The sequence below is a fragment of the Mesoplodon densirostris genome, chromosome 12 (genome assembly GCF_025265405.1).
Source record: "Mesoplodon densirostris isolate mMesDen1 chromosome 12, mMesDen1 primary haplotype, whole genome shotgun sequence".
Lineage (NCBI taxonomy): Eukaryota > Metazoa > Chordata > Mammalia > Artiodactyla > Ziphiidae > Mesoplodon > Mesoplodon densirostris.
The window spans coordinates 33,604,857-33,620,121 of NC_082672.1; the positions used below are offsets into that span (position 1 = coordinate 33,604,857).

The 15,265-nt window shown below is 37.7% G+C and overlaps 1 protein-coding gene across 1 annotated transcript in view; it reads right to left on the reverse strand.

The window, feature by feature from the left end:
• Positions 1–389: 389 nt before the first annotated feature.
• The window catches only part of LAMA2 (laminin subunit alpha 2), a 614,367-nt gene continuing 599,491 nt past the window's right edge, over positions 390–15,265 (reverse strand). The window contains exons 62-65 of the mRNA XM_060114490.1: positions 8,411–8,564; positions 5,833–5,963; positions 3,438–3,660; positions 390–1,918 (exon numbers count right to left, since the gene is read on the reverse strand). Of these exons, the coding sequence (XP_059970473.1) occupies positions 1,761–1,918; positions 3,438–3,660; positions 5,833–5,963; positions 8,411–8,564 (666 nt within the window). The 3' untranslated portion in view covers positions 390–1,760. The remainder of the gene's footprint in view (positions 1,919–3,437; positions 3,661–5,832; positions 5,964–8,410; positions 8,565–15,265) is intronic.

A 15,265-nucleotide genomic window follows, 5' to 3' on the forward strand; every position in this document is an offset into this window, starting at 1 on the left:
AAGTTGACTCCAGCAGGGCTTGACTCTGATAGGAGTGCTGATTAAGTACCTTTGCTTTCAAATTTATGTATCTTTTGTTTCAAGATTAAGGAAAGAATGGCATTAGCTTTTAATTTAGTAGCCTAGCATCTTTATTCCTGCTTATCTATTCATTATCCAGAATAAGCCCAAAAGTCATGTTAGTGTCCAGTGCAGAAGTAATATCTTCACTTTCAAAACACATTGGTTTTCAAAGAATTTTATTGCTTAGAGGTTGGTGAAAAGGCATTAACTAGATACAGTATTACATTATTTTTTTCTGTGTGTGAAAATGGCCAAGACAAATTTAACAGCAGATTTTTCAAATGACTCCATAATTTTTTGTTTCCATAGTGGATAACTTTTCTCTTTAGAACACTGGGTCTCAATCCTGCTGGCACTTCAGAATTGCCTGGGAAGCTTTTTAAAAATCTTCATGCTTAGGCTATCAGAATCGCTGGACCAGGCACCAATTCTTTGAAAGCTTGCCTGGTAATTACAAAATGGAGCCAGGGCTGAGAACCACTTGCTCTAGAATGAAGTTGTGTGGACAAATTGGGTCAAGCAACTGGCCAGTGATGAAATGCTAAGAGTGTGTTAGCCATCTCCTTGATTAGAAACAGCACCTCCTTTTCCCCTGTGGATAACATTGTCAGAGATGATTATTCTTCTTTTGCTAAAATTACCATTGTGAGGAAAATCTATTCCTTTAAATGTTCAGCATTATTAGACTACAACTATTTCTACTGAAGGTGGCAAATGAAACGTTTCCTTAAGTTGATGAATAAAATCTAGGCCTGTCTTCTCACAGATCCCTTGAATATGACTGAAACAGTGCGTAAAAGAAGGACAAAACACAGCAATTTTTTAGGAAATTAATTTGTTAGGTTAAATTGCAACTCAAAAAGACCCAATGGTGTATGCCTTTTAAGTTTCAGCTTTGTTGTTTCCTCAAAGGTAAAAACTGCATTTCAGCATTATTCCTCTGTGATTTTCCTCTGTAAATTGTGATAGTCACTGGAAACTTAGAGTCCAGAGCCTCAATACTGTAGTATCAAATGTGTGCTAAATTGTCATTCTGGAGCTTGGTTCTGGTGTCTCCCCAAAGCCTATAAATCATCATCAAACAAGCAAATCAAGTAATTAAGCTCTCTGGCCTGAATCTGATCTATACTCTCCACCTTAAGCCTAAAAAGGTATCCGTTCATGTAGCTAGTTAAATCCTCCAATAATGAATCTGTATCAGGGAAATGATTTGCTAATGCTTTTCACAAACATGGGGAAAGGGAGCTCATTTCCTCCCATCACACACCCCAAACCCACTGTGTTTTCAGTGGCCCGACAGAAAGCCAAAGCTGACGTACATGGAAAAAGGATGACAGAAGTATTAATAGGAGTTAGTAAAAAAAAAGTGTTGCCTTCACAAATTACATCTGAGCTCTTCTTGAGATGACTCTAGGGCATGTTGCAAATTCAACAATTTATAATCAGTTACCTTTTATCCTTAAAATCACGCAAAACAAGCAATTATTTAGAATGCAGTAAATGGTTTAATATTTATGGACTTGAGAAAGAACTTGAATTAAAATTCAGTCTGGGATCTGAATTAGCACCATCAGAATATAGAAGGAATTTAATATGCATGCACAAATTAGTTTTAATAACATACATAAGTAAAATACATTTGTTTTACTTGATACGGTTGTTTTGGAGGACCCTTCTTGGAGTTGAACTTATTTTTATTAGTTGGCTGGGCATGATACAGGTTGAATACCCCTTAGTTCCAGAGCCTTGGCAAAATTCACCTCCAATGGCTTTCCTGTGCCTTTGGTGAGCCTTAGGGATCGGATGCAACCTCGGAAACGAATGTTGGTTGTCAGGCCAAACTGGTTGAGACCCTCTGAAAAACCAAGCAAGGAGGGCTCAGTTTTGAAATTCAGCTACTATGTTAAGAGCATGCTTCAAAGTCAGCTGTTAGCTTAAGATGCAATTGGAATGCTATTTTATGTAAAGTAGTGATTTTGTTCTTAGCTTTACTAACAGTTAAACTGGTAGAGAAACATCAACTTTTTTATAGTTATGTATTATGAAATATGGAGACATCTATAATTACACATTTGAAGACATCAAAGAATTTGGTTTGGAAGGGACAAGTTTACAGTGAATTAAAATTATTAAATTTTATTTAATGAACCAAAGTAACTGATCAAATACTTTAAGTACTGAATTAGGACATGACCTTATTACTTTCTTCCATTGTAAAAATAAATCCCAAATGGTTAAGTTTGTTGTGAACTCACACAAAATCTTTCTCTTCTTAAGGAGAGAGTCCCTTCTTTTAGCAGGCCTACTAGGTGCTAAGATCCCATTTCATAGACTGTAAATGGAGAAGTATATTGTCGCCTTCATAATACCTTGGGGTTTGTCCTAATTGAAGCAGAAGGAGATATTTTCTTTTTTTTTTTGTCCCCGAAAAAAAAATTTTTTTTTTTTTGGCTGCACCATGAGGCATGCAGGATCCTAGTTCTCCGACCCACTAGGGATCGAATCCATGCCCTCTACAGTGGAAGCACAGAGTCCTAACCACTGGACTGCCAGGGAATTCCTAGAAGGAGATATTTTCAAAACCCAGGAGCAATTTTGGAAAGAGGAACTCAGAATTGGTCCCCATGACTTCTGTATCTTTTCCATCATCAACTGCTGCTGAATATACATTTTGCTTGTTTTGTTAAGGAGAGGAGCTCTATATAAATGGGGACAAGGGTTTCTCTTGCCAAAATACTGAAACACCATTCCAGGAGTCTGCGTTACTACAGTATTTATTAAGAGGCTCTTGGCTTACTTCTTATCAAGTTGGGCACTCTTGTTTATAGGCACTTTAGGTAACTCTCTGTGGTTCACATGCTATATGAACATGGAGAGGTATTTTTGAATGCAGATTTATTGCTTGGGTTTCTTTGTAATATAAGCTCTATAATAGCCTAAGGCGGAAATTAGCTATGTTTAACCCAATGATTTCCAGAACTTGAGGAAATAAGTTCCATAACATTTTATGATTCCTCTGGTATGTTAATTTTTTAAAAATGAGAAAGAACACCAATTCTGGCCCTGATTGCTGTTAAATGCCTCATATCTTTTATAAGCCAAATTCATTTCCTCTAGCCTCCATCTCCTCACGAATGAAATTTTGGAGGCAATCATGAAAAGTTCAGTCCCATGTGGTTTATATAAGTAAAATGCTCATTTTACACACTAGAAATGTCAGATAATGTATTATTTATTGGAGCAGATTCTAAAGCTAGGAAGCAAGTATACTTAAGCACACATTCTTGAACGTATTTGTAGAATATAGATAGATGTGTTCAAAACCACTAACAAAACAGAGCAAAGATATTCTTGCTGGGGTAGGCAACACTCACCTGGGAACCCTCCAACAAACACAGGGTCATTTGTATCAGCGGATGTAGATGCTCGATTTGGGCTCTGGGCTTCCACCTGGTTCCCATCTACTGTCAGCTCGATTCGGTGCTTGACCTTGTTGGCCGTGACTTTATGCCACTGTCCGTCACACAAATGCCCTGGGATCCCAGCATCATAGACGGCAGTGAATCGGCCGGCGCCATTGTCCACATGAAACATAAGCTAGAAAGCAGGAAATTGAACAGCCAGAGATGGTTTCATTGGAAGGGTGTCATGGTGGTTGACAAAGTAAAAATTATCTCTAGAAAAGTCATTAGCTGAAATAGTTTGAAATGAATAACTTAGGCATATTAAATTTAAAAAAAAACAGAAATTAAAATGCAGATTTAATGACCAGGAGTCACAAATTATGCTCTTTACTTTCGGACACTGTTGGGCAATAGGCAAGACGTATGAGGCTGGTAATAACTCTGCTTTCAGGAAATGTGAAATACAATTTGAGGCCAGGTGACAAAAAAGGATGTAGTATATACACTGGGAAAAATTCTACCACAGATCTTTCTTAGAGTGTGGGAGTTCTTAGGAATCTGGTTTACAAATTCATTTGAAAGGATGATTTTTTTTTTAATTTAAGATTTTGATGTTTTAATTGTATATTTTTTCCTTCACTGAATCTATTTTATATATAGGATTGAGAGTTACATAAATTACATTTTGGGGCAAGTTTCATGTCACAGTTACCAAAGACTTTGAGCCAGAAGGCCAGTTCAATTCTTAACAATGAAGAACTTAGACTAGGAGTTCTTGTCTAAATGAGAAAAATCTGTTTTTAGTAACACAGAATGGGCCCTGAAACTTGAGATTGCAGAATTCTTTTGAAGCTGATGAAGAAAAGAAACATATTGAAACATTAAAAACAGTCAATTTGGCAAAACATTTGACAAGGTAAAAGAAAAGAAATAGGGGTTTTAAAAAGAAGATTAAAAGTGCAAGTAAATAGGTGAAAAGTTTGTAAACTATACAGTGATGTAAATATTAGTTAAGATTTTACTGTATGCGGTGACATTTGTAACAAGGGAATTTGGCATATAAAAAGAGCTTGGTGAGAAATCCATATGCATTGTGATGGAACTTGACACCCTGACAGGTTGCAGGGAACTGTGGTTATAATCAGGTGCAGAGCAACACTGACAAGATGCAGTGAAACTGTGTGTTGAAAATCTGGCAGAACTATTAAGTGTTTGTTGCTTATTCCCCCTTTTTGTCTCTGTGCTCCTGGATCTTTTTGCTTTACTGCCTTTGAGGATGGTTTGAAGACTGAGAGGAAGGAGGGAAGAGGATAAGGAAAGCGTATTTTAGGTCAGTGTGTGGTTTTTCTTCTTGGGAGGCAACGGCACCCTAGGAGTGGAAATGTGAACAGAGCTGAAGTATGATTCCTGTTGAAAAGGCAAATAGGAAACTTGTGAAATTTCTTGTTTTGCCTTCTTCTTTTTACCTGTGCCCTATAGTACAAAGTACATGAAAACTGGTTATCTCACTGCTGGTTGCTGCTCATAAGCAGGTAGGGACAGAAAAGGCAGTTAGAATTAGATTATCCATTGTGAGCAAACTGGCACAATACTTTATATTCTACTAATATAACTTTATTATAAATTTGTTCTATTGTGCAATGGTATGTGGATGCCTTTAAATAAATTGAGAAATCAATATGTCAGCTAGACATCTTCATTTCTGAGAGGTGCCTACCCTGTTATAAGAGGCAAAGACTGATTTTAGACAATCTAAGCCCTTTTTTTCCCACTGGAATTGATAGCTTCATAGAGCATGTATTCATAAAGAGGAGAATAACTTTCCTTTTAGCCACACAGTAACTAGCTTGAGATCCAAAACCACTTAGGCCATTATTAGCACAGTTGGCTTACCGTAAAATTAGCACATTTAAAGTTTACACTGGTCTACAGAATAAGTGTGTTGAAAACACACAAGAATTGAGATAATCCAGAAGGATGAAAAGATCCAATCTAGCCTTCTCCCAACAAAGACAAGAGCAAGGCTTCAAAATAGAGCAGATGTAGAGAATGGACTTGAGGACAGGGGAGGGGGAAGGGTAAGCTGGGACGAGCTAGTGGGAAGCAGCCGCATAGCACAGGGAGATCAGCTCAGTGCTTTGTGTCCACCTAGATGGGTGGGAGGGGGAGGGAGGAAGATGCAAGAGGGAGGAGATATGGGGGTATATGTATACATATAGCTGATTCACTTTGTTATAAAGCAGAAACTAACACAACATTGTAAAGCAATTATACTCCAATAAAGATGTTAAAAAAAATAGAGCTTTCTACATGTAAACGACAGTATCGTGAAGAGAGCAGAAATATTTAGACTGCTGATGCTCACCTTTTCAGCAATCATTTCAATACCCATTCCATCCATTTTCTGGCTGCTGATTCCCAGAAGAACTCCAGTGGTTCTAGTTGTGCGGAATTCAAATTCTACAAGAAGGTCCAATCCTACTTTGAACCCATCAACTGTAAAATGAAAACATTTTTTAAAAATTGTGGATTCGAGTTCAGGAACTGTTCATTCAAATTTGTACAATGCAATGGTTTTATTAGCTTTCAATTCATGTGTTAGACAACTATAAGTTCCAGACTTTCATATGGCTGACACCTCCACCATTTATAGTTATTGCTTATTTTCTAGACTGCCTTCCTTCCTAGAATATAAATTCTGTGAGGGCAAGGACTTTGCCTATATTGCTCACCATTTTATTTCTGTGCTCACCAAAGTATCTGACACATGGTGGAGGTTGAATATATATTTGTTGAATGAATGAATGAATGAACACAGACGAAGATAGACTTAAAGAATCTCAAAGCCAGGTGTGATTGTCAGAAGTCTTGCTGCTGGATGAAGTCAAGCATTTCAGTGATTATTCAGTAAAATTTTACTGGGGCACTCTAAATGGTACCACGATGATCTGAAAGGGCTCAAATATCCCCAAACATTTTATTTATAAAGAAAGGAATTACAAATACAATTTTGAAGGATAAGATTCTGGGACATAAATAGACTTTTCTAGTTCATCAAGTTAAGTCTTTATAATTTTTCCATATTTGATTCATTGGTTTACTTAATCTTTTAGCAAGTATTTAAGACACACTTCTTAGAAACAAAGTGATCCATTAAGATCAGGCTAGACTAGACTTGCATGAAATATTAGAGGAAAACTCATGGAAATTTTTTCCAGGTCTCCTATTTATTAAGCAAGAAATAAATGCTATGTGTAACCACAACTATCTCCAATAAGGGAGGCAGCTGTTATGTGAAAGACTTTTTTCTTCTACTGAGAACCTTGATGAGTTGAATGGACAAAGACGGGCTTAGGGCAGATTTTAAGAATGAGGGGTAGAAGAAGCTGGAGTTTTCTGCAAAATAAAACAATGATTTTGTTTCTGTTCCTGAAAGGAGGATAAGGAAAAGAGAGAAATAACATGAAGCCATTCAGCAGAGGATAGGGGGAGTGAAGAAGCTATTAAACCCCCAGAAACTGGGTAGCTGGAAAGTTTTTAAGGACAAAGGTGTCAGAGGTTTAAATTGAAGTCATATATTTTCCAGTAATGTAACCTCCTCTGACCACCCAAGTCTTACACAGATTGTATTACACTGTGTGTTGAGGTGATGGCAGGAGTTATTGGAAACTGGGGAAGTGGCTAATTTTCTGGTCCAGTTTGATCTCAAACCAAAAAAGCCCAGGCAGGATGGTAAGTTAATCTGTTAACTGCATTAGTTGAAGCTGAAGCTTGCCATCAATTTGACGAAGCTAATGCCAGCTATCTGAATTCGCAGAAAACTTGAGAAAAGCTTTGGGCTTTCACAGAACATGGAATTTGGGGTTCAACATAACCTCCAACATTTCAGTATTTAACATATCCTGTGTTTCTCTGTTTTCTGCTTCTGCACAGGGGAAATTTCCCACATATCCCCTGTTGGAGGGCCCTGCTCTTCCGTCTCCAACCTTTGCATGTGTGTTCAACTCATCTTTTAAACCCAACTCAAATGTCAATTCCTCCATAAAAACTTTCCTGATTTCCCCAAATTAATGTTTCCGTAAAATATCCACAGAAACTTGCCTGTGTGTCTTCTATAGTTTCTAGTTTTTTTTTACTTGTCTTCTTGTGATTTCTGAGCATAAAGAATCTTATCTATTGATAGCATGTTCTTGAAGGAAGGGAATTACATCTTATTTACTTCTGTTTCCCATGTTAACTTCTACATATTACATTAATTTTTTTCTAACGAGCAAATGCATGTTCCTATGGTAACCATAGGACTGATTCTATCTTAAAGTATGTTAATGTCAGATTGTTTTGTTATTATGTACAAGTTATTTCATATTTTTCTTTCCAAGTTGTACATTAACTGTCAGTGATCCGGACCTGCACTGAAAATACCCACTGGAACGAGGGGAGATACTTAAAGAAAGTCAGGGAAAGGTGCCAGTCATCATCACCATCAGCAAGAAATGGGCACCAGTATGTGTGCATTGTGTGTGTGAGGGGAGAGCATGAAATGGAGCCTTGCAAGGAATTGAAGAGAGGAAGAAAGGAAAATGCGATCTCATCTCCAGAAAGAAAGGTAGATGGGGAAAACTAGAAAGTAGATACATTACATAATATAAACATAGGAACCTGCTTGTAGAATTACATTTATTTTGCTATTATTGGTCTCCAGGGAAGGAGATGGAATAAACTCGCCAGATAGCCTTTTACTTCATTTCTTCTATTAGTTCTTATCAGAATCGGACACATTAATCTTTAAGAGGCATTTTTTATTACTTCTAAACGTTTTTATTTCTGGTTTAAACAAAGGATGCTAGTTTCAGACCCCAGGGACTTTTATTTTCCCACACAAACAAGAAGTCAATATTTGGACCTAGTTAATATTCAACAGAAAGGACATGGAAGCACCTCACCTGCTTTGGCAAAACCCGTTCCATCAAAATATGTTCCTTTCTGAGCATTTGCAAAACACGTCCCGACACGGTAGCTGGAGGTTGGCTGTTCGAGATCAGCAGGGGCTTCTGCCATCTGAAGATTCCTGATGCAGCCATCAATGCTGTAGGTCACCTAGACATTCAGGTCAGAAGAAACACATACGGGTTTTAGCAGAAGTTTGCCTTTATGTGGAATGCAATCATTGGTAGGCTGTTCTGTGTGTATAAACATCTGCCGATTGTCCTAGGCCATCTCCAAAACTGCCTGGTTCGGCACCATCACCCCAGGCTTCAGAGCACAGGTGCAGAGAATCCGGTGTTGTGCTTCGCAACTAAGACAGCGGTCCCCATCCCCGGGGCGGCGGACTGGCCTGTTAGGAACCTGGCCGCACAGCAGGAGGTGAGGGGCGGGCGAACGAGCGAAGCTTCATCTTTATTACAGCTGTTCCACATCACTCGCATTACCACCTGAGCTCCGTCTCCTGTCAGCATTATGGTGAGTTGTATAATTATTTCATCATATATTACAATGTAATAATAATAGAAATAAAGTGCACAATAAATGTAATGCACTTGAATCATCCCCAAACCATCTCCCCTGCCCCACGGTCTGTGGAAAAATTGTCTTCCACGAAACTGGTCCCTGGTGCCAAAAAGGTTGGGGACCACTGAACTAGGATGTATCTAGCCTGGAATATGATTGTTTTGATATTCTAAATACTGCACACTACGTCTCTAGTGGGACCACTGGTTTGACAGAACTCTGGGCCCCTATGGAAATTGTAACTTTTAATTAGTCTCTTATGTTTCTATTTCATGTTTCTAGTAACAGTTTATTAACCTTACTATATATACATATTTTTCACAATCTATGTTCAAATTCTACTTGAAAAGATAATTAGGTTTGGTTCAGTGCTTCTTCCTTATGAAAATCTAAGGAAAGCAGTGGATACTTTCCTAAGAAAATGCACATACACATGAAACTTGAAAGCTTGCATGAAACATTCAAAGTTTAGGGACTTTAGAAATAAATCAATCATACTCTGCTTCATTATATTTCATCTGGGTTAAGGGATGCAAGTTAATCACTCTTGACACTCTCTGTTCAGAGACTCTCACTTTGATTGGCCTACATAGCATAGCCAATAGCTGTGAAGGGGAAGTCATACTGATCATCCACAAGAGGAGCCAAATACTGAGGATTGTAACCATCATGAACAATTGTCTTTGATGAAGAACGAGGCTGCATCATCACGTGTTCTAATTTGAGCATAGAAATGAACCACACTTGTGTGTAGTGCATTTTCTAAAAACACTAATCCCCTGTGCTTCTTTTTTTTTTCTTTACACCTTTATTGGAGTATAATTGCTTTACAATCGTGTGTTAGTTTCTGCTTTATAACAAAGTGAATCAGTTATACATATACATATGTCCCCATATCTCTTCCCTCTTGCGTCTCCCTCCCTCCCTATCCCACCCCTCTAGGTGGTCACAAAGCACCGAGCTGATCTCCCTGTACTATGCGGCTGCTTCCCACTAGCTATCTATTTTACGTTTGGTACTGTATATATGTCCATGCCACTCTCTCACTTTGTCACAGCTTACACTTCCCCCTCCCCATATCCTCAAGTCCATTCTCTAGTAGGTCTGTGTCTTTATTCCTGTCTTACCCCTAGGTTCTTCATGACCTTTTTTTTTTCTTAAATTCCATATATATGTGTTAGCATATGGTATTTGTCTTTCTCTTTCTGACTTACTTCACTCTGTACGACAGACTCTAAGTCCATCCACCTCATTACAAATAGCTCAATTTCGTTTCTTTTTATGGCTGGGTAATATTCCATTGTATATATGTGCCACATCTTCTTTATCCATTCAACCGATGATGGACACTTAGGTTGTTTCCATCTCCTGGCTATTGTAAATAGAGCTGCAATGAACATTTTGGTACATGACTCTTTTTGAATTATGGTTTGCTCTGGGTATATGCCGAGTAGTGGGATTGCTGGATCATATGGTAGTTCTATTTGTAGTTTTTTAAGGAACCTCCATACTGTTCTCCATAGTGGCTGTACCAATTCACATACCCACCAGCAGTGCAACAGTGTTCCGTTTTCTCCACACCCTCTACAGCATTTATTGTTTCTAGATTTTTTGATGATGGCCATTCTGCCTGGTGTGAGATGATATCTCATTGTACTTTTGATTTGCATTTCTCTAATGATTAATGATGTTGAGCATTCTTTCATGTGTTTGTTGGCAGTCTATGTCTTCTTTGGAGGAATGTCTATTTAGGTCTTCTGCCCATTTTTGGATTGGGTTGTTTGTTTTTTTGTTATTGAGCTGCATGAGCTGCTTGTAAATTTTGGAGATTAATCCTTTGTCAGTTGCTTCATTTGCAAATATTTTCTCCCATTCTGAGGGTTGTCTTTTGGTCTTGTTTATGGTTTCCTTTGCTGTGCAAAAGCTTTTAAGTTTCATTAGGTCCCATTTGTTTATTTATGTTTTTATTTCCATTTCTCTAGGAGATGGGTCAAAAAGGATCTTGCTGTGACTTGTGTCATAGAGTGTTCTGCCTATGTTTTCCTCTAAGAGTTTGATAATTTCTGGCCTTACATTTAGGTCTTTAATCCATTTTGAGCGTATTTTTGTGTATGGTGTTAGGGAGTGATCTAATCTCATACTTTTACATGTCCCTGTCCAGTTTTCCCAGCACCACTTATTGAAGAGGCTGTCCTTTCTCCACTGTACATTCCTGCCTCCTTTATCAAAGATAAGGTGATAATATGTGCGTGGTTTTATCTCTGGGCTTTCTATCCTGTTCCATTGATCTATCTTTCTGTTTTTGTGCCAGTACCATACTGTCTTGATTACTGTAGTTTGTAGTATAGTCTGAAGTCAGGGAGCCTGATTCCTCAAGCTCCATTTTTCATTCTCAAGATTGCTTTGGTTATTCGGGGTCTTTTGTTTTTCCAAACAAATTTTGAAATTTTTTGTTCTAGTTCTGTGAAAAATGCCAGTGGTAGTTTGATAGGGATTGCATTGAATCCGTAGATTGCTTTGGGTAGTAGAGTCATTTTCACAATATTGATTCTTCCAATCCAGGAACATGGTATATCTCTCCATCTATTTGTATCATCTTTAATTTCTTTCATCAGTGTCTTATAATTTTCTGCATACAGGTCTTTTGTCTCCTTAGGTAGGTTTATTCCTAGATATTTTATTCTTTTTGTTGCAATGGTAAATGGGAGTGTTTTCTTGATTTCACTTTCAGATTTTTCATCATTAGTGTATAGGAATGCCTTAGATTTCTGTGCATTAATTTTGTATCCTGCTACTTTACCAAATTCGTTTATTAGCTCTAGTAGTTTGCTGGTAGAATCTTTAGGATTCTCTACATATAGTATCATGTCATCTGCAAACAGTGACAGCTTTCCTTCTTTTCCAATGTGGATTCCTTTTATTTCCTTTTCTTCTCTGATTGCTGTGGCTAAAACTTCCAAAACTATGTTGAATAAGAGTGGTGAGAGTGGGCAACCTTGTCTTGTTCCTGATCTTAGTGGAAATGGTTTCAGTTTTTCGCCATTGAGGACGACGTTGGCTGTGGGTTTGTCATATATGGCCTTTATTATGTTGAGGAAAGTTCCGTCTATGCCTTCTTTCTGCAGGGTTTTTATCATAAATGGGTGTTGAATTTTGTTGAAAGATTTCTCTGCATCTATTGAGATGATCATATGGTTTTTCTCCTTCAATTTGTTAATATGGTATATCACGTTGATTGATTTGCATATATTGAAGAATCCTTGCATTCCTGGAATAAACCCCACTTGATCATGATGTATGATCCTTTTAATGTGCTGTTGGATTCTGTTTGCTAGTATTTTGTTGAGGATTTTTGCATCTATGTTCATCAGTGATATTGGCCTGTAGTTTTCTTTCTTTGTGACATCCTTGTCTGGTTTTGGTATCAAGGTGGTGGTGGCCTCGTAGAATGAGTTTGGGAGTGTTCCTCCCTCTGCTATATTTTGGAAGAGTTTGAGAAGCATAGGTGTTAGCTCTTCTCTAAATGTTGGATAGAATTCGCCTGTGAAGCCATCTGGTCCTGGGCTTTGGTTTGTTGGAAGATTTTTAATCACAATTTCAATTTCAGTGCTTGTGATTGGTCTATTCATACTTTCTATTTCTTCGTGATTCAGTCTTGACAGGTTGTGCATTTCTAAGAATTTGTCCATTTCTTCTAGGTTGTCCATTTTATTGGCATAGAGTTGCTTGTAGTAATCTCTCATGATCTTTTGTATTTCTGCAGTGTCAGTTGTTACTTCTCTTTTTTCATTTCTAATTCTGTTGATTTGAGTCTTCTCCCTTTTTTTCTTGATGAGTCTGGCTAATGGTTTATCAATTTTGTTTATCTTCTCAAAGAACCAGCTTTTAGTTTTATTGATCTTTGCTATCATTTCCTTCATTTCTTTTTCATTTATTTCTGATCTGATTTTTATGATTTCTTTCCTTCTGCTAACTTTGGGGATTTTTTGTTCTTTCTCTAATTGCTTTAGGTACAAGGTCAGGTTGTTTATTCGAGATGTTTCCTGTTTCTTAAGGTGGGATTGTATTGCTATAAACTTCCCTCTTAGAACTGCTTTTACTGCATCCCATTGGTTTTGGGTCGTCGTGTCTCCATTGTCATTTGTTTCTAGGTATTTTTTGATTTCCTCTTTGATTTCTTCAGTGATCACTTCGTTATTAAGTAGTGTATTGTTTAGCCTCCATGTGTTTGTATTTGTTACAGATCTTTTCCTGTAATTGATATCTAGTCTCACAGCATTGTGGTCGGAAAAGATACTTGATACAATTTCAATTTTCTTAAATTTACCAAGGCTTGATTTGTGACCCAAGATATGATCTATCCTGGAGAATGTTCCATGAGCACTTGAGAAAAATGTGTATTCTGTTGTTTTTGGATGGAATGTCCTATAAATATCAATTAAACCCATCTTGTTTAATGCATCATTTAAAGCTTGTGTTTTCTTATTTATTTTCATTTTGGATGATCTGTCCATTGGTGAAAGTGGGGTGTTAACGTCCCCTACTATGAATGTGTTACTGTCGATTTCCACTTCTATGGCTGTTAGTAGTTGCCTTATGTACTGAGGTGCTCCTATGTTGGGTGCATAAATATTTACAATTGTTATATCTTCTTCTTGGATCGATCCCTTGATGATTATGTAGTGTCCTTCTTTGTCTCTTCTAATAGACTTTATTTTAAAGTCTATTTTGTCTGATATGAGAATTGCTACTCCAGCTTTCTTTTGATTTCCATTTTCATGGAATGTCTTTTTCCATTCCCTCACTTTCAGTCTGTATGTGTCCCTAGGTCTTAAGTGGGTCTCTTGTAGACAGCATATATATGGGTCTTGTTTTTGTATCCATTCAGCCAGTCTGCGTCTTTTGGCTGGGGCATTTATTCCATTTACATTTAAGGTAATTATTGATATGTATGTTCCTATTCCCATTTTATTAATTGTTTTGGGTTTGTTATTATAGGTCTTTTCCTTCTCTTGTGTTTCTTGCCTAGAGAAGTTCCTTTAGCATTTGTTGTAAAGCTGGTTTGGTGGTGCTGAACTCTCTCAACTTTTCCTTGTCTGTAAAGGTTTTAATTTCTCCATCAAATCTGAATGAGATCCTTGCTGGGTAGAGTAATCTTGGTTGTAGGTTTTTCTCCTTCATCACTTTAAATATGTCCTGCCAGTCCGTTCTGGCTTGCAGAGTTTCTGCTGAAAGATCAGTTATTAACCTTATGGGGATTCCCTTGTTTGCTATTTGTTGTTTTCCCTTGCTACTTTTAATATATTTTCTTTGTATTTAATTTTTGACAGTTTGATTAATATGTGTCTTGGCGTGTTTCTCCTTGGATTTATCCTCTATGGGAGTCTCTGTGCTTCCTGGACTTGATTAACTGTTTCCTTTCCCATTAGGGAAGTTTTCATCTATAATCTCTTCAAATATTTTCTCAGTCCCTTTCTTTTTCTCTTCTTCTTCTGGAACGCCTATAATTCTAATGTTGGTGCATCTAATGTTGTCCCAGAGGTCTCTGAGACTGTCCTCTGTTCTTTTCATTCTTTTTTCTTTTTTCTGCTCTTCAGTAGTTATTTCCACTATTTTATCTTCCAGGTCACTTATCCGTTCTTCTGCCTCAGTTAGTTATTCTGCTATTGATCCCTTCTAGAGTATTTTTAATTTCATTTATTGTGTTGTTCACCGTTGCTTGTTTCATCTTTAGTTCTTCTAGGTCCTTGTTAAATGTTTCTTGCATTTTCTCTGTTCTATTTCCAAGATTCTGGATCATTTTTACTATCATTATTCTGAATTCTTTTTCAGGTAGACTGCCTACTTCCTCTTCATTTGTTAGGTCTGGTGGGTTTTTATCTTGCTCCTTCATCTGCTGTGTGTTTTTCTGTCTTCTCATTTTGCTTATCTTACTGTGTTTGGGGTCTCCTTTTTGCAGGCTGCAGGTTTGTAGTTCCCGTTGTTTTTGGTGTCTGTCCCCAGTGGCTAAAGTTGGTTCAGTGGGTTGTGTAGGCTTCCTGGTGGAGGGGACTAGTGCCTGTGTTCTGGTGGATGAGGCCGGATCTTGTATTTCTGGTGGGCAGGTCCATGTCTGCTGGTGTGTTTTGGGGTGTCTGTGGACTTATTATGATCTTAGGCAGCCTCTCTGCTAATGGGTGGGGTTTTGTTCCTGTCTTGCTAGTTGTTTGGCATAGGGTGTCCAGCACTCTAGCTTGCTGGTCGTTGAGTGAACCTGGGTGTTGTTGTTGAGATGGAGATCTCTGGGAGAT